We start from the raw sequence: 18730 nt of genomic DNA on the forward strand, positions 1-18730 counted from the left end.
GGAGGACACTCTGGTCTGGTGGGACATGGTGTCTCAGATCCATGACGTCACCACCATGACCTGGGAAAGGTTCCAGGAACTCTTTAATGCAAAGTACTACAACGAGGCGGTCAGAAGCGCCAAGAGGAAAGAGTTCGCTCACCTGACTCAGCGTGAGAACATGAGCGTCACTGAGTATACTACTCAGTTTGATCGGTTGGCGAGGTTAGCCTCGAGAATTGTGCCGACCGACTTCAGCAAGAAGGAGAAGTATCTGGACGGGTTGAATGCCAGGATCAGGCATGATTTGATGATCACCACAAACGACATCACCACCTATGCTCAGATGGTGGAGAAGGCACTGCGTGCTGAGGGCGCAGTTGGGTGCATGTCAGAGTCAGCTAGTACTCCGGTGAGTGGCGGAGCTCCTACCCCTCCTGCATCAGGCTATAGCAGGGGGAGTAGTGGTTCGACCATTGATCAGAGGAAGAGAGCACCCACTGCTTCCGGTGGCTCGAGTCAGAACAAGAGGTTCCGGGGGAACCAGAACAGAGGGAGTCGTCCTGGTGGTACTGAGACCCGATTCTCCTATCCCGAGTGCCACTAGGCCGCAAGAGGCACCATCGGGGCGAGTGCAAAGGTCAGGGATGCTTTCACTGTGGCATGCCCGGACACTTCAAGAGGGACTGTCCCCAGCTCCGATCAGAGGCACCGAGAGCTCCAGCGATACCCACTCCAGCCAGGGTATTCGCCATCACTCAGGCTGATGCAGATGCCAGCCCATCAGTTGTCACATGTCAGCTTTCTATTAACAACTCGCTATATTCAGTGCTGTTTGATTCTGGGGCTACACATTCTTATGTGGCGGCCAGAGTCTTTAGTAAATTGGGTAGACCGTATGATAGATATGAATCAGGGTTTGGAACCCTATTACCTGGCGGAGAATTGGTTATCTCCAATAGGTGGATTAGGTCTATGCCGATCAGGATAGATGGTAGAGAGTTAAGTGCTGATCTGATAGAGATGAGTTTAGTCGAATTCGATATTATTTTAGGAATGGATTTCCTATCTAAATATTCGGCGAGCATTGATTGTAAAAGGAAGATGGTGGTCTTCCAACCGGAAAGTGAAGAACCATTTGTGTTTGTTGGTTCAGTTCAGGGATCTCGGATCCCGGTGATCTCGGCTATGTCAGCTAGAGAATTGTTGCACGGCGGTTGCTTAGGGTTTCTGGCCGTGGTGGTGGACACCACTCGGGCAGATACCATTCGGCCAGAGGACATCAGAGTGGTTCGGGAATTTTTGGATGTTTTTCCCGAAGAACTTCCAGGGTTACCCCCTCAGCGGGAGATTGATTTCGTGATAGACTTGGCACCAGGGGTGGAACCGGTTTCCAAAGCCCCGTATAGAATGGCTCCAGCTGAACTTAAGGAATTAAAGATTCAGCTCCAAGGGTTGCTTGACATAGGGTTCATTCGGCCCAGTGTGTCACCCTGGGGAGCCCCGGTTTTATTCGTCAAGAAGAAGGATGGATCTATGAGGATGTGCATCGACTACAGAGAATTGAACAAGCTGACGGTGAAGAATAAATATCCATTACCTAGGATCGATGATTTGTTCGATCAGCTTCAGGGGAAGACGGTCTTTTCTAAGATTGATCTCCGTTCGGGTTATCATCAGTTGAGAATCCGAGAGGAGGACATTCCGAAGACGGCTTTCCGCACTAGGTATGGACATTATGAGTTTCTGGTTATGTCATTCGGACTAACCAATGCTCCTGCAACATTCATGGACCTGATGGATAGAGTATTCAAGGATTTCCTCGATATCTGTGTGATTGTGTTTATCGATGACATCCTCGTGTACTCTCAATCAGAAGAGGAGCATGAGTTACATCTTCAGATGGTATTGCAACGGCTTCGAGAACATAAGCTTTATGCCAAGTTCAAGAAATGTGAGTTCTGGCTATCTCAGGTGTCCTTCCTAGGGCACATTGTGAGCAAAGATGGGATCAAGGTGGATCCCGGGAAGATCGAATCCGTCAGGGATTGGCCGAGACCGAAGACAGTGACAGAGATCAGAAGTTTCTTGGGTTTAGCTGGGTACTACCGTAGGTTCGTCGAAGGGTTCTCTAAAATTTCAATGCCCCTAACCGAGCTTACAAAGAAGAATCAGCGATTTATTTGGTCAGACAAGTGCGAAGCTAGTTTTCAGGAGCTAAAGCAGAGGTTGATTACCGCTCCAGTACTAGCTTTACCTTCGGACAAGGAGAAGTTCGTAGTATATTGCGACGCATCCAAACAGGGTTTGGGGTGTGTATTGATGCAAGCCGATCGGGTCATCGCTTATGCCTCCCGTCAGTTAAAGGATTATGAACAGCGATACCCGACTCATGATCTAGAATTGGCCGCAGTGGTTTTCGCATCTAAGATTTGGCGACATTACCTTTACGGGGAGAAGTGTGAGATCTATACCGACCATAAAAGTCTCAAGTATTTCTTTACTCAGAAGGATTTGAACATGAGACAGAGACGTTGGTTGGAATTAGTGAAAGATTACGATTGTGAGATCCTCTATCACCCCGGAAAAGCCAATGTAGTGGCCGATGCCCTGAGCAGAAAGGGTCCCGGGCAAGTAGCTAGTATGGTTCAGATCTCACCTCAGCTAGCAGAGGATATGGTTAGATCCAGCATTGAGTTTGTGGTAGGTCAGCTTCACAACTTAACGCTGCAATCTGATCTGTTGGAAAGAATAAAAGTCGCTCAGATGACGGATCCAGAGTTAGTAAAGGCCCGAGATGAGGTGTTGGCTGGTCAAGCCAAGGACTTTTCAGTGTCAGACAGTGGGATGCTTTTGTATAAAGCCAGGGTTTGTGTTCCGAATAGTGTGGAACTTAGGAATGAGATCTTTGAGGAGGCTCATTCTACCCCGTATTCTCTGCATCCCGGCACCACTAAGATGTACCAAGATTTGAAACCGTACTTCTGGTGGAACGGTATGAAGAAGAATTTGGTAGAATTCGTATCGAGATGCCTCACTTGTCAGCAGATTAAGGCTGAACATCAGAGACCAGCAGGGTTGTTGCAGCCTCTAACCCTACTAGAATGGAAGTGGGAGGATATTACGATGGATTTTGTGGTCGGGTTACCTAGGACCACGGGTTTATTTGATTCCATCTGGGTAGTGGTGGATCGATTTACGAAATCTGCTCATTTTCTGCCGGTTAGAACAACATTCACAGTGGATCAGTTGGCAGAATTGTATGTTAGGGAGATTGTAAGACTTCACGGAGTACCGAAGTCTATAGTTTCGGACAGGGATCCGAAGTTCACCTCCAAATTTTGGCAAAGTTTGCAACGGGCAATGGGTACAAAGCTGAAATTTAGTACAGCATTCCATCCTCAGACAGATGGTCAGTCCGAAAGGACAATTCAGATATTGGAGGACATGTTGAGAGCCTGTGTTATGGACTTTGAAGGCTCATGGAATAAATATCTACCGTTGATAGAATTTTCTTACAACAACAGTTATCAGAGTACGATAGGGATGGCTCCCTATGAACTGTTATACGGTAGGAAATGTAGATCCCCTATCCACTGGGATGAGACAGGGGAGAGAAAATACCTAGGTCCAGAGTCAGTGCAGCGGACCAATGAGGCAATAGAGAAGATAAAAGCTAGAATGCTTGCCTCACAGAGCAGACAGAAGAGTTACGCAGATCCGAAACGCAGAGATGTTGAGTTCCAAGTAGAGGACCATGTGTTTTTACGGGTATCTCCGATGAAGGGGATTAAACGTTTCGGGAAAAGAGGCAAGTTATGCCCTAGATTTACAGGACCTTTCGAGATTCTCAAGAAGATAGGTCAAGTGGCATATCGCTTAGCATTGCCTCCAGCCTTATCAGCAGTTCACAACGTATTCCATGTCTCGATGTTGAGAAAATACGTTTCAGATCCCTCTCATATACTCAGTTATGAGAGCCTTGAGCTACAGCCAGACATGACTTATGAGGAACAGCCAGTGCAGATCCTGGATAGAAAGGATAAAGTCCTTCGGAATAAGACCATAGCTTTCGTCAAAGTTCTCTGGAGAAACAACAAGGTGGAGGAAGCCACCTGGGAGCTAGAGTCAGATATGAGAGCTCAATATCCAGAGTTATTCAGGTTAGATTTCGGGGACGAAATCCTTTTTAAGGGGGGGATAGTTGTAAAGCCCGCTTAGTTAATTTGGAAATTAGCAGTTAATCATGATTATTTATGAAAATTATTTATAGCTATTTAAATAATTTATTATATTGTTATTTATGGAATTCAGAAATGCATGGTTATGTTATTCAGTAGTTTTCATATTTTGCATTTCCGGTGCCCGGTATTTTGGAACTCGGCGTTTGGCTCAGTAGAAATCACAATTTAGTATGTTAGTAGTTTGGGACGGGTTTTAGACATTGGGAATGTCGGGAATGGCCGGGAATTTAGAATTTCCCAAAAATACCCCTTTAGTATGATTTATGTGATTTTAGTGTGGAGGGGCAAAATGGTCTTTTTGCCCCAATGACTTTTGTCTTTTAGTGACTTGATTAAATTGAAAATAAATGTTATTTTATTTAATTATTGGCTGAAATGTAATATGATATGTGGCTTTAATTCATTTTCTTCATTTTACAAAAAATACTAAGTTTAGAAAATAGAAATTGGAAAGCTCTCTTTCTCTCTTTTCCTCTCCTTTTCGGCTGGGTTGTGCAGCAAGGAAAAAGGAATTTTCCTTGGTAATTCAAGCTCATCTTGTGTAGATTTTGTGATCCCTAGTTGCTAGTAAGTTTTTCTTCAACCTTTCTTTATGTTCTTGAAGTTTTTGAGGTGAAAATGGTAGGTTGCATGTTAGTTTGTATGAGTACATTTTATTACTGTGTTTAATTGTTGTTTACAGAAGCTTAATTAGGTTTAAAATGAATGGATTATCTAGGTTTTAATGCATGCTTGCTACCTTGTTTAAAGCTTTGAGTTTTCTATGTAAAATATGTGATTTTGATGAAATGTTGTGTAATCTGTTTCTGTGTTGTTGCTGTTGTTTTTGTTTGTTTTCAGAAGCTTAATCATGCATATTTAAGTAGAATTAACCAGGTTTGAATGCATGTTTGTGGGATTTGCTCAAGTTTGAGTTTAGAACTCAAAGCTTGAGCTTTAATGGCAAATTTTGTATCTGAGGTTTCTGGGTTGTTTTTATGCTTTGAAAATGTTCTTTGGGGTATTTAGAGCAGGTCTGGAAAGTTTGGTTTGAATTGGGTTTGATTTGAGTGAGTTAGAAATTTTTGAAAAGTTCCTGCGAGGAACCGTAATTCCGGTTGTGCAACCGGAATTCCGGATGAGGGTTCAGTAATTCCCAGAACCGGAATTCCGGTTGGGCAACCGGTCTGCCGGTTGGGGAATTTTCAGATTCCGTGTTTTTCCTCGTTTTTATGTTTTAAGGGGTATTGCCATGCTTTTTATCGATAGGGAAACTTTTAGTTCCTAGTTTAAGTCCCCGGGAAGTGATTTAGCGTGTCACTTATAGTGTTGTGATTTTTATGGTTTAGGAGCACATGTAATCCGCCGCTCGGCTAAAGTTCCAGTCAGGTTGACCGGCACACCTGAATTCGGAATCCAGGTAAGATTAGTATAACAGTATGCATATGTAGATTACATGTTTAGCGTGCATGTAGGAAGCCTATTAGATTACATTAGTTATGTATTTTGGCTTCGAACCATCCAACCCTGTCACGTCGGTACAGGCTGGAGTATGACCAGCAGCCGGAGTATGACCGGTTTAACCGATCAGGCTGACACTTGGTTGGTGGTTCCGTACTATTGACGTATCCCGTCGGTACAGGCTGGAGTATGACCAGCAGCCGGAGTATGACCGGTTCGACCGATCAGGAGGATATAGTAATACGCTTGCGTACATGGGGGCCGGAGTATGACCAGCAGCCGGAGTATGACCGGTTTGACCGATCAGGTTGTTACGTGTCAATAGTACCGTCCCTATGAACGTTCAAAACTCAGTACCATGTTGGACATGGCAGTTAGTACCGTGTTGGACACGGCAGTAGCGGGACTCAGTATCGTGTTGGACACGGCAGTTAGGGTTATGATCAGGGGTATGGGCGTCTGATCGTAACTGGGATTATGTATGAGTATTATTATGCTTTTCTTACTGAGTCTGTCGACTCACAGTTTACGTTTATGTGTAGGTAAAGGCAAGGCTAAAGCTGATGGGCCGTGAGCGAGCTTGTGAAGATTGTACATGTCGGGGCGGTTAGGCCTGGAGCGTACGATCATCGGGACAGCGAGGCTGATTTTTGTAACTGGTCGTTAGACGACCTTTATTTTGTGTATCAGTTAAACAGTTAAATCTTTTTGTAAATAATTTTATAATCGGGATCCCGAGTCTTTTGTAATATTGTTTTATAAGTTTAATTAAAAAGCAAAATTTTAATTAATCACGTTTTTCCATAAACCTCGTTGATTAGCAACGAGCTGCACAACATGTTTAAAAATCACGTAATACGCCTATGTTAGTTAGGGTGTTACAAACATATTCTAAATGTTGCTCGAGCATTGGCCTTCCAATCCAATTTACCTATTTCATAAAGGAGCCACATGGTAAAAACAGCTATTTATCTCATAAATAGAACACCATCAATCCTTTTAAAAGATAAAACACCATATGAACTCCTCCACAAAAAACCACTACAATATTCCCACCTCAGAAATTTTGGTTGTTTAGCATATGCCTCTCATGTGTCCACACCAACCAAATTTTCTCCAAGAGCTCGAGCATGCATTTTCATAGGATATCCCGATCATATGAAAGCCTACACTCTCCTTGACATCCAAACTAGCTACATCTTTCACTCTCGAGATGTTATTTTCTATGAATCCATTTACCCTCTTGTCAATCAATCATCCAACAATTACAACACCATTCACAATATTTTTCCCACTAAATTTTCTTCACTTAATCCCACAGACACCACTAATATCCCATCTAATGCAGAAAATACAAATCCCACACACATACCAGCAATATTTCCAACTGCAACATCACAACCAACTCAGGTTATTCCTATCAATATAGCAGTACCACCCCCTGCTTCAACATCAGCAGCACCTGCTGCCAATAAAAACATAGCAGTGTCATTCCCTGTATCATCAAAAGTAGCTTCTCCTGCTACCAAAAATTCAGCAGCCATTCCCACTGCTACCACGACAGCACCTTCTACTGCATCAAAAAATTCTGTAGCCACTCCAACTGTCATATCAGCTGAAACAAATCCTGATAACATTGGCACCAAACCACCAGATCCCCCCATCCAAACCAAAAAAGGTAGAACCATCAAAAAACCTACATATCTTCAAGACTACACATGCACTTTAAATGCATCCAACACCATCTATCCTATAACTAACTATATCAACTATGACAAGCTTTCACCAAAATTCAAAGCAGCCATCCTTGCTGCCCATTTATTCGAACCAAAAACATATAAACAAGCTTGCAAAGACAAGATATGGAACCAAGCAATGGATACTGAGATTGATGCTTTAGAAGCAAACAATACTTGGATTGTAGTTCCTCTACCTCCTGGACAACATGTCATTAGCAATAAATGGGTATATCGAATCAAATATAACCCAGATGGATCTGTCGAAAGATGCAAAGCTCGCCTTGTCGCCAAAGGCTACACTCAACAACCTGGAGTTGATTATTTCGAAACTTATGCTCCCGTAGCCAAATTCAGCACCCTCAAACTATTATTTGCCCTTACAGCAATAAAAATTTGGCACCTCCACCATATGGACATCAACAATGCCTTCCTTCATGGTGATCTCCATGAAGATGTCTATATGACATTACCACAAGGTTACACTCCTAAATAACCTATTCCCAAAAATGCAGTATGCAAATTGCAAAAGAGCCTATACGGACTCAAACAAGCTTCAAGGCAATGGTATGCCAAACTCAGTCAAACACTACTCCAGCAAAACTTCAAACAATCCAAAAATGACCATAGTCTGTTCATTCGAACAAAAACTGGCATTTTCCTTGCCTTACTCATCTATGTAGATGACATAGTGGTAGCCACCAACAGTCTTGATGAACTCCATCACTTTACCACAACTCTTGACTCACATTTTAAACTCAAAGACCTTGGACCATTACATTTTTTTCTTGGCCTTGAAATTGCCAGATGCAACAAAGGCATTTCTGTATCCCAACGATCCTTCACACTTCAATTATTACAAGAAGCTGACTGTCTTGCTATCAAACCAGTTTCTACTCCCATGGAGACCAACATCAAACTCAATAATGAAACTGGAAAATTGCTTACCAATCCCATACAATACAGAAGTCTAATTGGCAAACTTATCTATCTCACTATTACACGGCCAGACATATCTTTTTAGTCAACAAATTAAGCCAATATTTTCAAAATCCAAGAATACCTTATCTTCATGCAGCTACCAGAATTCTTCAATACTTGAAAAACACTCCTGGTCAAGGACTCTTCTTTCATGCTCCCACTCCAGAACCTATTCATCTACAAGCATTCGCTGATGCTGATTGGGCTGCCTGCATTGACACCAGACGTTCAATTTCAGGGTATTGTATTTTTCTTCCTCTGTCTAAATCCTAATATTAAGAAGGTCTAAATTTAAATTCCCCTTCGATTTGTATGCAATATATATATATGTATTGGGAAATTTGATTTTCTATACTTATTAACCTTGGATTTTTTTTTTAAACCAATACATTTTACACTATAAAAAATATGCCAATTTTTTGAAAACCCCAAAAATACCCCCCTCATAACTCAAATCCTTTCTCTCTCCTACCTCACTCTTAGCCAACTCTCTCAACTCACCAACCCACCACCCACGGCAGCCACCACCCTCACCCACGAGCAACCCACGGCAGCCACCACCCCCACCCACGAAAACCCCAACCCCGACGACCCTCACCCACGCCCCAGTCCCCTTCTCTCTCTTCTTCTCTGAAAAATATTCAAAAAAAAGGGCCTGGTCCGATGGTCGGACCATGGGGTCCGATCGGACCCCATGGTCCGACCATCGGACCAGGCCCTTTTTTTTGAATATTTTTCAGAGAGAGGAAGAGAGATAGTGGCCCGATGGTCGGACCATGGGGTCTGACCAATGACCTGGGCTTTATTTATTTAATTTTTTTTGTTTTCATTCGGTTTCAGGGAGAGAGAAAGGGTTTGAGTTATGAGGAGGGTATTTTTGAGATTTTCAAAAAATTGGCATATTTTTTATAGTGTAAAATGTATTGGTTTAAAAAACAAATTTTTAAATTTAATAAGTATAGAAAATCAAATTTCCCTATGTATTTTATATAAAATGTAAAAAATTATATTAAACCAAAAATTTACATAAGCACATTTTATAAATATTAATTTTTTATTTTTTCATATTTTTATTTTTGTAAATGGCCAAGTTCTATCTTCTATCTTTCCCCTAGAGTCCAAATTCGTCTGGTAATATTTCTACGTGAGTTTAGAATTAGAAGTAGAAGTTTGTCCTATTCCGATTAAATTGGAACGATAGAAGATTAGCATTACCAGGATCAGACGCCAGAAAATGATCCAAAAAAATTTCATTTCCCAGCCCTCTGATTAATCCTTTTGATTTTACCAATTATCACTGCAAATCTCTCTGATTTGATTAACCTTCTTTCTGCTGTAAAAAATGGATGCGAGATTATAATTTTCTCAATTTTGGCTATCTCGAATTCCAGATTTTAGAAATAAGGCTCAACTTCTTTTATACTAATTTTGCTTCTGCAGTGGTTTCCCTCTTCCGTTTCTGAATCAATATGCTAACCAGCAAGTGTTCGCGTAAACTATTGAGGTATGTTTTTCGAAAACCAATCTTTTACCTTTCTCTCAGTTAGGAGTTTTAAGATATCTTAAAATGATTTAGCAATCAAAAGTCAATTTTGAGAAAATTAGGAAATTTCCAATGTTAGCAGATGGCATTTTTCTCCCAACTTCTTCATTGTATTTTTTTTTTTCAGTAAAGGGTATGCAAGAGATGTGTTCAAGTGGTGTAGAGAGTCCAGAAATGTGTCTCAATTTGGTATCACGAAAAATGGTGAATCGGCACATCACGGATGGAATTATAGATGGATTGTTGGTTATGGGCATGATGCTGAAAATTTCTCTGTTCGTCATTATAGCTCTCACGTCAATAACAAAGGCGCAAGGGAATTAACAAATAAGGTGCTTTTGATTTTGTATTAACTTTGCTTGTTGGTCCAGTTTACTTCATTGGAAAAATCACTTTGAATGATATAATATTGGGCAGGAGGGATGGGAAAAAAAATATAATGGCAATGTTCTAACTCATTAATATGTTTAGGTACATTTCTTTGCCTCTTTCTGTTCTTACTAGTTATCTCTTGATAGAAGTTTCAATTTTTGTTTTTGCACTCCACAGTTCATGGATTTTGCAACTTTTTAATCTATTGATGCTGCAGGTTCTTAGAAATATTCCAGAATTTGTAAAGGTAGTTGAAGTTGGACCGAGAGATGGATTGCAGAATGAGAAGAAAACTGTCCCTACCTCTGTAAAGGTTGAATTGATTAAAATGCTAGTCTCTTCGGGGTTGCAAGTTGTAGAAGCTACAAGTTTTGTCTCACCAAAATGGGTTCCACAGGTAAAAAATTCTGAAATTATGTTGAAATATGAATTTCACTATGTTAGTCAAACTTTCATTTTGGCCTTTTGTTGGTTGTACACTTGTAGCTGCGTTGCTTGCTAGAGCTGTAAAAATATTACTATACTTGTTCCTCCTTTTCTTGTTGTGGTCTTTTTTGTCAAAAGTTTCTTTCCCTCTCATTGAATGTTGGGAATCTTCTTGTCTCAGATTTATTTTACCTTCTCATTTTTCTGGTCATAGATTCTTTAGTTTATGATTCTTGCTAATTGTAGTTGGAGCTCTAAACCTTTGTCATCTTTAGTTTGATGGACTTATGTTTTACTGCTATCTTGTTTATCTATCAGCTATCAGATGCTAAGGATGTAATGGAAGCAATTCAAGATGTTGAAGGAGCTAGTTTCCCTGTGTTAACCCCTAATCTTAAAGTAATATTTTTTATGCAAAATATAGGCAACTGACTGATATCAGCATAGAATTACTGACATGCTCTTGTTCTTTCTGTAGGGTTTTGAGGCAGCTGTTGCTGCTGGTGCTAAGGCAGTAGCCATCTTTTCTGGGGCCTCCGAGTCCTTTTCAAAAAAAAATCTCAACTGTAGCATTGAGGATAGTTTAGTTCGGTATCGTGATGTTTCCCTTGCTGCTAAAAAGCTTTCAATTCCTGTTCGTGGGTATGTGGTCTCTAACGGTCCATGCTCTTACATGTAGATGAACTATATATTGTTTTTAAAAATACTCTACTTGCTTAGTTTTTTGAACACCTAGTATTCTTGTACCTCTTTTTGGTAGAAGATTAGAACCAAAGATCTTAGAAAAATGCTATTCTTATTAATCAACAGGAGCATGGTTTATCCTTTTGGTTCTGTTTATTAATCAACTAAAAAAATTTACATGCTAAATTCTTTTTATGAGATGAAAAGGAGAAGTGTATCCCTTTACCTATATACATTAATCTTGTTAGATACATTTCATGTGTTGTGGGGTGTCCACTGGAAGGAAAGGTTTCTCCATCACAAGTAGCATATGTGGCCAAAGAACTGTATGATATGGGTTGCTCGGAGATCTCTCTTGGTGATACGATCGGTGTCGGTACTCCTGGTAATCTTAAAGGGTTACGTCCCTTTCTTTCTTTTTTTTTTGTATGTCCAGTAAAATTCATATGTAAAATTCCTCATTTAGTGGATGTTATTTTATCTCGTCCGCTGTCTGTCCCCTCAGCATGTTTTAGCTTTAAGGACAAAGAAGCATTCCAAAACCCTGGCTAGGCTTGTCTAGGGTCACCTGTTTAGATCGATGAATAATAAATGTTATTAAATTCCCTTACTAATTTAATTGCTTGATCACTTATTTTAATTTCTCCAATGTATAGCTGTGGTTTATCAACCCTCCCAGTCTGATGTTTAACTTTTGCCTGTATATTTCTTTATAGGTACCGTTATTCCAATGCTTAAAGCTGTTATTGATGTCGTCCCTATTGATATGCTAGCTGTCCATTTTCATGATACATATGGACAGGCTCTTTCAAATACACTGGTCTCCCTCCAGGTTTGCAGACTTCATGACTTAGTTTTAAGAGACATAAACCAGTTGGTGTGTGTAGATATATAACATCATCCTTATGGATTTTGGTTTACTTAGTACCAATATGAGGATAGCAAAAATTTGTTCTGGCCATTTTGTGTTGAACTTATTGATAAGGTCTGCAATTGGAAATAGTTGGACACAATGATTTTAGTTAAATCTTGTTAGTTTTATTCGCAGATAGGGATCACCACCGTGGATTCCTCTATCTCCGGTCTTGGGGGCTGTCCATATGCGAAAGGAGCTACTGGCAATGTCGCAACTGAGGATGTTGTGTACATGCTTAATGGACTTGGAGTGAAGACTCACGTGGATCTCGAAAAGCTCATCATGGCTGGGGAATTCATTTCGGGTCACTTGGGACGTCCGTCTGGATCAAAGGCAGCAACTGCCTTGAGAAAAGTTACTTCTTGTGCCTCCAAGCTATGAGGTAATGGGGCTTTGTTTGCTCCTTGCACTCTGTAAATTTATGTATGCGTGCATATTCACATATGTATAAGATCGAATTGTTCCAAACTGAACAATAAAAACAGAATGAAAAATAAAAATTTGAGCTTTAGAACCCAATCCCTCCTGAAGAGTAAGACAGAGAACGTAATTGAATAAGAAATATATCACATTGAATAGAGTACTCTGTGAAGCTACTATTCAATTTATCTGGAGTTAATTTAGACGGAGCAGGATCTACTCTAGCACTTATAGCTCTGACATTTCATAAGTCCATGGGATTAAGTTTGGACCTTATAACCGTCAATTCACTCTCCAACTATATGTTATTGCTGAGCTGATTCTTTTTTAGTAAAAGCTTTTTGCAAGAAAAGCGTTCATATAAAAATTAATAAAAGTTGTTAGACCCGCGGTCATTAAAAAAAAAGTTTTCAAAGACAGGAAACCGGAATACAACTAAAATTCTGGTGAGTAAATGCTCACTATGAGCAATAAAATTACAGTCTCTACTAATATTATTGTAAATACAACTGGTCAAATATGCTTTGCTCACTTTGGGTTTCTAGTGGCAGAAAGGCTAACCTGAGTTTTAGTAATAACTGGTCAGTAATGCTTAAAGCACTAAAGTAGGGCTGTACATCGATTTTACGGCGTAAAAAGACTTTTCTAAGACCACGAGAGGAGACTGTATTCATAATTTCTATCTCTTCGAGTAAAGTGAACCAAGATCCCATACCCTTGTGACCATTTTCGAAATGAAGCAATGGGTATTATTACACAGGAACCAGCACCTAGTAGTTTGAAAAGTGATCATCATTATTTTAAAAAAATTGAGTTCTTTTATTTTAGTATTAATAAAATTACAATGAGCTTTTATAAAATGTAAATATATATATATACATATTTATATTTATATAAGGAGAGTCTACAATGCGGTACACTCTTTCTTTGCAGTTGTTCGACACACTACGAACTAATGATTGCACGCATTTTTAGAAAACATAAACGGGGCTTTTAACTAGGGGTGGCAATTCGTGTTCGCAAGTTGTGTTCGTGTCGCGTCGAGACCTATGTATAATAGGTATATATTTCATTTAATAATCGTATCAGAAAATAAAACCCGAACACGACCCGTTTATAAATGAGTTGGCACGACATGACCTGTGTAACCCGTTTATAAGCATATTTAGTTTAAACATGTTAAAGCAATAACACGTTTATGAAGTATTCAACACGTTTATAACTTATTTATGACATGTTAAAGTATTAAAATAACTTTAAATAGGTCATTAACGGGTCAATTTTGTGTTAGTCGTGTCAACCTGAAGATGACCCATTTATTAAACGGGTAAGACGAGTCAATCCAAATATGACCCGAATCCATTTGAGGCAAACCCAAACCTGTTAACTCTCGTGCGGGTTTCGAGTCATGTTATCTTGTCTGACCTGTGCCTACTTCTCTCCACTAAATCCATATTTCTAAATTAAATTATTTATTTTTAAAAATAAAATTAAATTAAAATTGTCACATCAATATGTCAGTTGGGTTAGAATGTCACATGGGCTGGATTAAATGACGTTAGGCGATCTTTCTACCCTCTTTTCCATCGTGTCTTTTTCATTTTCTACTATCTCTTTCATAGTCTTTTCATTGATTAGAAGCAATTTTTTTTGCTCATTGATATTCTCTACTATTGATTAAAGTTTCAATTTAGATCTATAAAATTAAAATAGGATTGTTTTTGAAACTATCTAGCTTCTTCGATTTGGTATAAATACCTAAAGTTCTATAAATATTGAATAAAAATCAAAATCATTATTGTTTTTGAAATTACCTACCCGTTCCAATTTGGAATAAATGCCTTAATTTCTATGAATATTGAATAAAATCAAATTTTGAGTGTTTTTTAAATTTCTTCTTCAAATTCATAAATTTGTTAGTTTAGAATTTTTACAGGTATTCTTAACGGTTAAATAGGACTTGTTGATTGGGATGATTGACCATTTTGTTTCTTGTAATATATATTAAACTGTTAGAATATCTTACACTTTCTCATAAAATGTGATATTTTAAAATCACAGAGATTTATTGAAATACAATATATATACCAAAAGGTTCGAGTGTCAAACTAATTTAAATTAGTGATTATTTTAACATATGAAACATTAAAGCTTAATGAGAAAAAAATTAATGTGAAAGTTAACACTTTTTAATTTCGAATCTTGGAGTCGAAATATGACTATTCAATAATCACATTAATAGTAATTATTCAATACATTAATATGATATTGAATATAGAATTTCAATAAGTGATAAACTTTAACCTTATTAAAATTGATTATGGTATATGAGTAGTTCGAAAAAAATATCTATTCAGAAAAAGATGACTAATAAATGGACACTTAAATTATATTTGGATTTGAATTTTGATGGGATTAAATTCAAACAATATAATAAAGTAGTAATTACTAGATAAAAAAAAAAATATTCTTAAGAAAATTAAATGATTAATATCTATGATTCTATGATGTATAATTACTAATAAATCGTATTACTAAATATGGATTTTATAAAACAATATGAAAATTAGGGATGTTATTAAAGTATTAGATAAACAATTTAAAAATATATTCAAAGTATGGGATACACGTTTTGAATATCATAATTGTCTAATTATTGAAATTTAAGAATACTTGTACAATGAGATTAAACAAGTAATAATTTCAAATCATAAATTAAAAACAATCTCAATTAAATGATCAAAGACAATGATAAAAGAGGAAGTGTCTAATTGAGTGGGAGTATTGAGGGCGCACAACTTTTGGAAAAGCTAAAAGTTACTTTTCAAAAAAGCTGTGACAAAAAAGTGTTTGGTAAGCAGTTAAAAAACAGCTTATTGAAGAAATTATGGAAAAGCTACGCCTTAAAAGTTTAAGTTTAGTACAACCCAACTTTTAGAAAAAGCTGTTTTGATTAAAAGACTTTATAATAAATTATTTTTACTAAAAATTTATTTAATTATTTATTATATATTATAAAAAATAAAAATATTTTTTAAATGAAAAAATATTTAAAAATAAATAATATTTAAATTTCTAATTTTTTATTTTATTTTAAAAAATATTTTATATTGATTTTTTTATTATTAACAAATAATATCAATTTATGTTTCTTATAAACTACAATTTTATCTTTTGCAAGTGATAAAAATATAATTTAAAAATATTAAAAATTATTTTTATCAAATGCATATAAATTTATACTATAGAAAAAAATAATTAAAAATATATAAAAAAATAAAAAATTTATATAACATATTTTTTTATATATATTTGTAATTATAATGAACTAGATTAAAATATTATCATTATTGTAATAGAATCTTAACAACTCACAGCACTTTAAAAATTATAATTTACCAAACACTCAGCTCAGCTTTTTTCCACAGTTCTGCTACAGCTGCTTTTTCCCACAGCACAGCTACAGCTGCTTTTCCCCACAGCACAGCTGTGCCAAACTGGCCCTGAGTATGTTGAGAGTATATTTAAAAGATCATTCAAGAGGTGCATTTATTTGTAATGACTTATTAGAGTTTAAGATTAAGAGAGATAATTAATTTAAAAATAATATAAACAAGAAATAAATAATTTTATTAATTATGTAATCTCAAATAAAAGAATCACTTAACTGTATCAGTAATTTAAAACAAGAAAATATGTGAAATGAAATGGTTCATAATAAACATCTGACTTGATTATTCATGGGATCTATTGAGTTCATTAATTATCTTAATCAATAGAATCAAATAGATGTGACCGATGGAGAGTTCTAGATTAATCAAGTTCAAAATACAGTTTTGAATAAAAATATATTTAATATTGAGAATATTAAATGATTAATCAAACAAAAATGAACCTGAAGAAAATAAAATAATAAATAAACTAAATATACTAGAATAAAATTCTATATATTTGTCTAATGATGATGTGGTGATCTCTGAGATTCGGAACTGCATTATGTAAAGGTCTCGTTCATATGACTTAGCCTGAACAGTGAATGAGACACAACATCTATAAGAGTTATAGAATATGCTGCACTTACACACATGCATCTATTTATACTAATCTTACCTTGATCCCGAATGCAAGTATATCGGTAAACTTGAGTGAAAACTACTGCTCAAAAATTTTAAAGGCCCTAAGTCACATTTAATGCAAAATTGGTAAGCGACTTGCTATATCACTTTTGGGGACTTAAATTCAAAACTAAAAGTTGTTTTATCGATAAAAATAGTGTGACAATACCCTAATATCGAGAAAACATCAAAAACAAGACTTTGGAGAAATTCCCCAAAACACGGTAAGTCGTTTCTATGAAAATGACAGGCCGTTTTTTTGGGTTACTGCCAGTAAAAAAAGTAGACCAATTTTGTAATAACCGCTTGCTATTTTCTACTCCAGAATTCTCAAACCTCTCTCATTTCCAACTCAAAACTATCCCAAATAACCTATAACTTTCCAGAACACTTAAAAACACCATATATGACAAATTCCAACTAAAAATTACACGAATCTTATATCAACGTTTTCCATTGTTGAACAAGCTTTGAGTTCTAAAACCTAATAACAGTCATAACCAACTATAATTAGCTCTCCAAAATAGTTTATAGCTCTCGCAAAACTAGACAGAAACCAAAATACAACTTTGCATGCTCAACTTAACTTGATGCTTAAAATTCAAAAAGAAAAGATAGAGCAGCTTACCTTGAGCTGAATCTTCTAAACCTATGAAATCCCTAGCTAGAAATCTTTAGTTTTAGTCTCAAATTGAAGAAAATTTTTTAGTCCCCTTGATTTTTTTTGGGCCAAAGGTAGACGAAGAGAAGAGAAGATATGACCTTTTGTTCAATTAATCTGTTGGTAAATGGGATAAACTCTAATCTTAATTTGTCTTATTCAATCACAATATCAGCAAGAAGTAACTAAGGAATTACTAGAATTCCACTAAAAACATAATTCAACATTTTAAGACAAAAAGACAATTTTATCTTTACTTAGTTATGAAATAATAGAAGTAGAATGGTCCAAAATCATAAATTCAAATAATTTCGGCATTGCAAATGTTTAGTTATCTTGCCCCATTAATTTTAAAATACTCAACTATATATAAGTGACTCTAATGATCAAATCGTCGCATTTCACTATTACCGGGCATAAATATAAAAAATATAAAATTTCATATATAGCATATATAATACACCTAGAATTCAATTGAGAAATTATTTTTTTAAAACCTGACACTAAGCCATAATTTTTCACTAAGAAACACATAATCATAAATTAGTCATTAAATCTCTAATTATCTGTTAATTCTTATGATTTAAACTATGCGATCATTATATTGTCTATCTACGATATTGTTGGAACTGATTCTACTATATGTCAGGTTGATGCTTCTATGGAGCATTCTTTTGGAGGTGTAGTTGTGATTCAGAAAAATGTTTCTAGTTTGGGCGATGCTTTGGTGTACCTGAATTCTTGCTCTGATTTTGGTGTCCTTGAAAGTGAGTTGAATGCTATCTCCTTAGGCATTCAACTTCCATCGACATCAGTAGGGGTGTTCACAAAGTATCCGATCCAATCCAATCCGCACGATTCAATCCAATCCAATCCGCAAAATGCGGATATTCGCACTTGTGCGGATTGGATTGGATTGAAAAATCTAAAATCCGCACTTGTGCGGATTGGATGTTGTTTGACCTCAAAAAGTAACTGATCCAATCCAATCCGCACTTAATTACATATATTTTTAAAAAATTATATTATGTAATATATATTAATTAAAAAAATACACAAACTTCTAATTTCTTAATCTTTTTTAGTAATATATTGAGTTGGTACATTTTATTTATTTTGTAATAAAAATACAAGAAAAATAATTCTTATTTACATAGACACATACACATAAAGTTTAAATATATATATATATATATACTAGCTTATTTATTTT

At 36.6% G+C, this 18730-nt stretch overlaps 2 protein-coding genes and 1 long non-coding RNA gene across 3 annotated transcripts; 2 read left to right on the forward strand and 1 right to left on the reverse strand.

Annotated features, from left to right (window-relative positions):
* Positions 1–7908: 7908 nt before the first annotated feature.
* LOC133030503 (uncharacterized mitochondrial protein AtMg00810-like) lies at positions 7909–8653 on the forward strand. The gene is made up of 3 exons (XM_061103266.1): positions 7909–7966; positions 8083–8376; positions 8478–8653. The coding sequence occupies exons 1-3, from the start codon at positions 7909–7911 to the stop codon at positions 8651–8653; spliced, it is 528 nt and encodes a 175-aa protein (XP_060959249.1).
* A 796-nt stretch (positions 8654–9449) lies between these two features.
* On the forward strand, positions 9450–12840 carry LOC115700937 (uncharacterized). The gene is made up of 9 exons (XM_030628616.2): positions 9450–9715; positions 9821–9884; positions 10051–10255; positions 10513–10692; positions 11040–11120; positions 11200–11363; positions 11654–11790; positions 12122–12237; positions 12454–12840. The coding sequence occupies exons 2-9, from the start codon at positions 9850–9852 to the stop codon at positions 12700–12702; spliced, it is 1167 nt and encodes a 388-aa protein (XP_030484476.2). The 5' UTR covers positions 9450–9715; positions 9821–9849; the 3' UTR covers positions 12703–12840.
* Positions 12841–16538: 3698 nt separating this feature from the next.
* On the reverse strand, positions 16539–17721 carry LOC133030052 (uncharacterized). The gene is made up of 2 exons (XR_009683955.1): positions 17485–17721; positions 16539–16766 (listed from the first exon to the last, which is right to left on the reverse strand). It is a non-coding gene; the product is annotated as an uncharacterized LOC133030052 (long non-coding RNA).
* Positions 17722–18730: the final 1009 nt, after the last annotated feature.

This window comes from Cannabis sativa, chromosome 8 (assembly GCF_029168945.1).
Source record: "Cannabis sativa cultivar Pink pepper isolate KNU-18-1 chromosome 8, ASM2916894v1, whole genome shotgun sequence".
NCBI classification, from domain to species: domain Eukaryota; kingdom Viridiplantae; phylum Streptophyta; class Magnoliopsida; order Rosales; family Cannabaceae; genus Cannabis; species Cannabis sativa.

Coding starts and splice junctions, on each gene's coding strand:
- LOC133030503 (XM_061103266.1), top strand. CDS start 7,909: ATGCAGTATGCAAATTGCAAAAGAGCCTATACGGACTCAAACAAGCTT. Junction 7,967..8,082: donor AAACAAGCTTCAAGGCAATG/GTATGCCAAACT, acceptor TCATCTATGTAG/ATGACATAGTGGTAGCCACC. Junction 8,377..8,477: donor ACAATACAGAAGTCTAATTG/GCAAACTTATCT, acceptor ATCTTCATGCAG/CTACCAGAATTCTTCAATAC.
- LOC115700937 (XM_030628616.2), top strand. CDS start 9,850: ATGCTAACCAGCAAGTGTTCGCGTAAACTATTGAG. Junction 11,121..11,199: donor TGTTAACCCCTAATCTTAAA/GTAATATTTTTT, acceptor TTCTTTCTGTAG/GGTTTTGAGGCAGCTGTTGC. Junction 11,791..12,121: donor GATCGGTGTCGGTACTCCTG/GTAATCTTAAAG, acceptor ATTTCTTTATAG/GTACCGTTATTCCAATGCTT.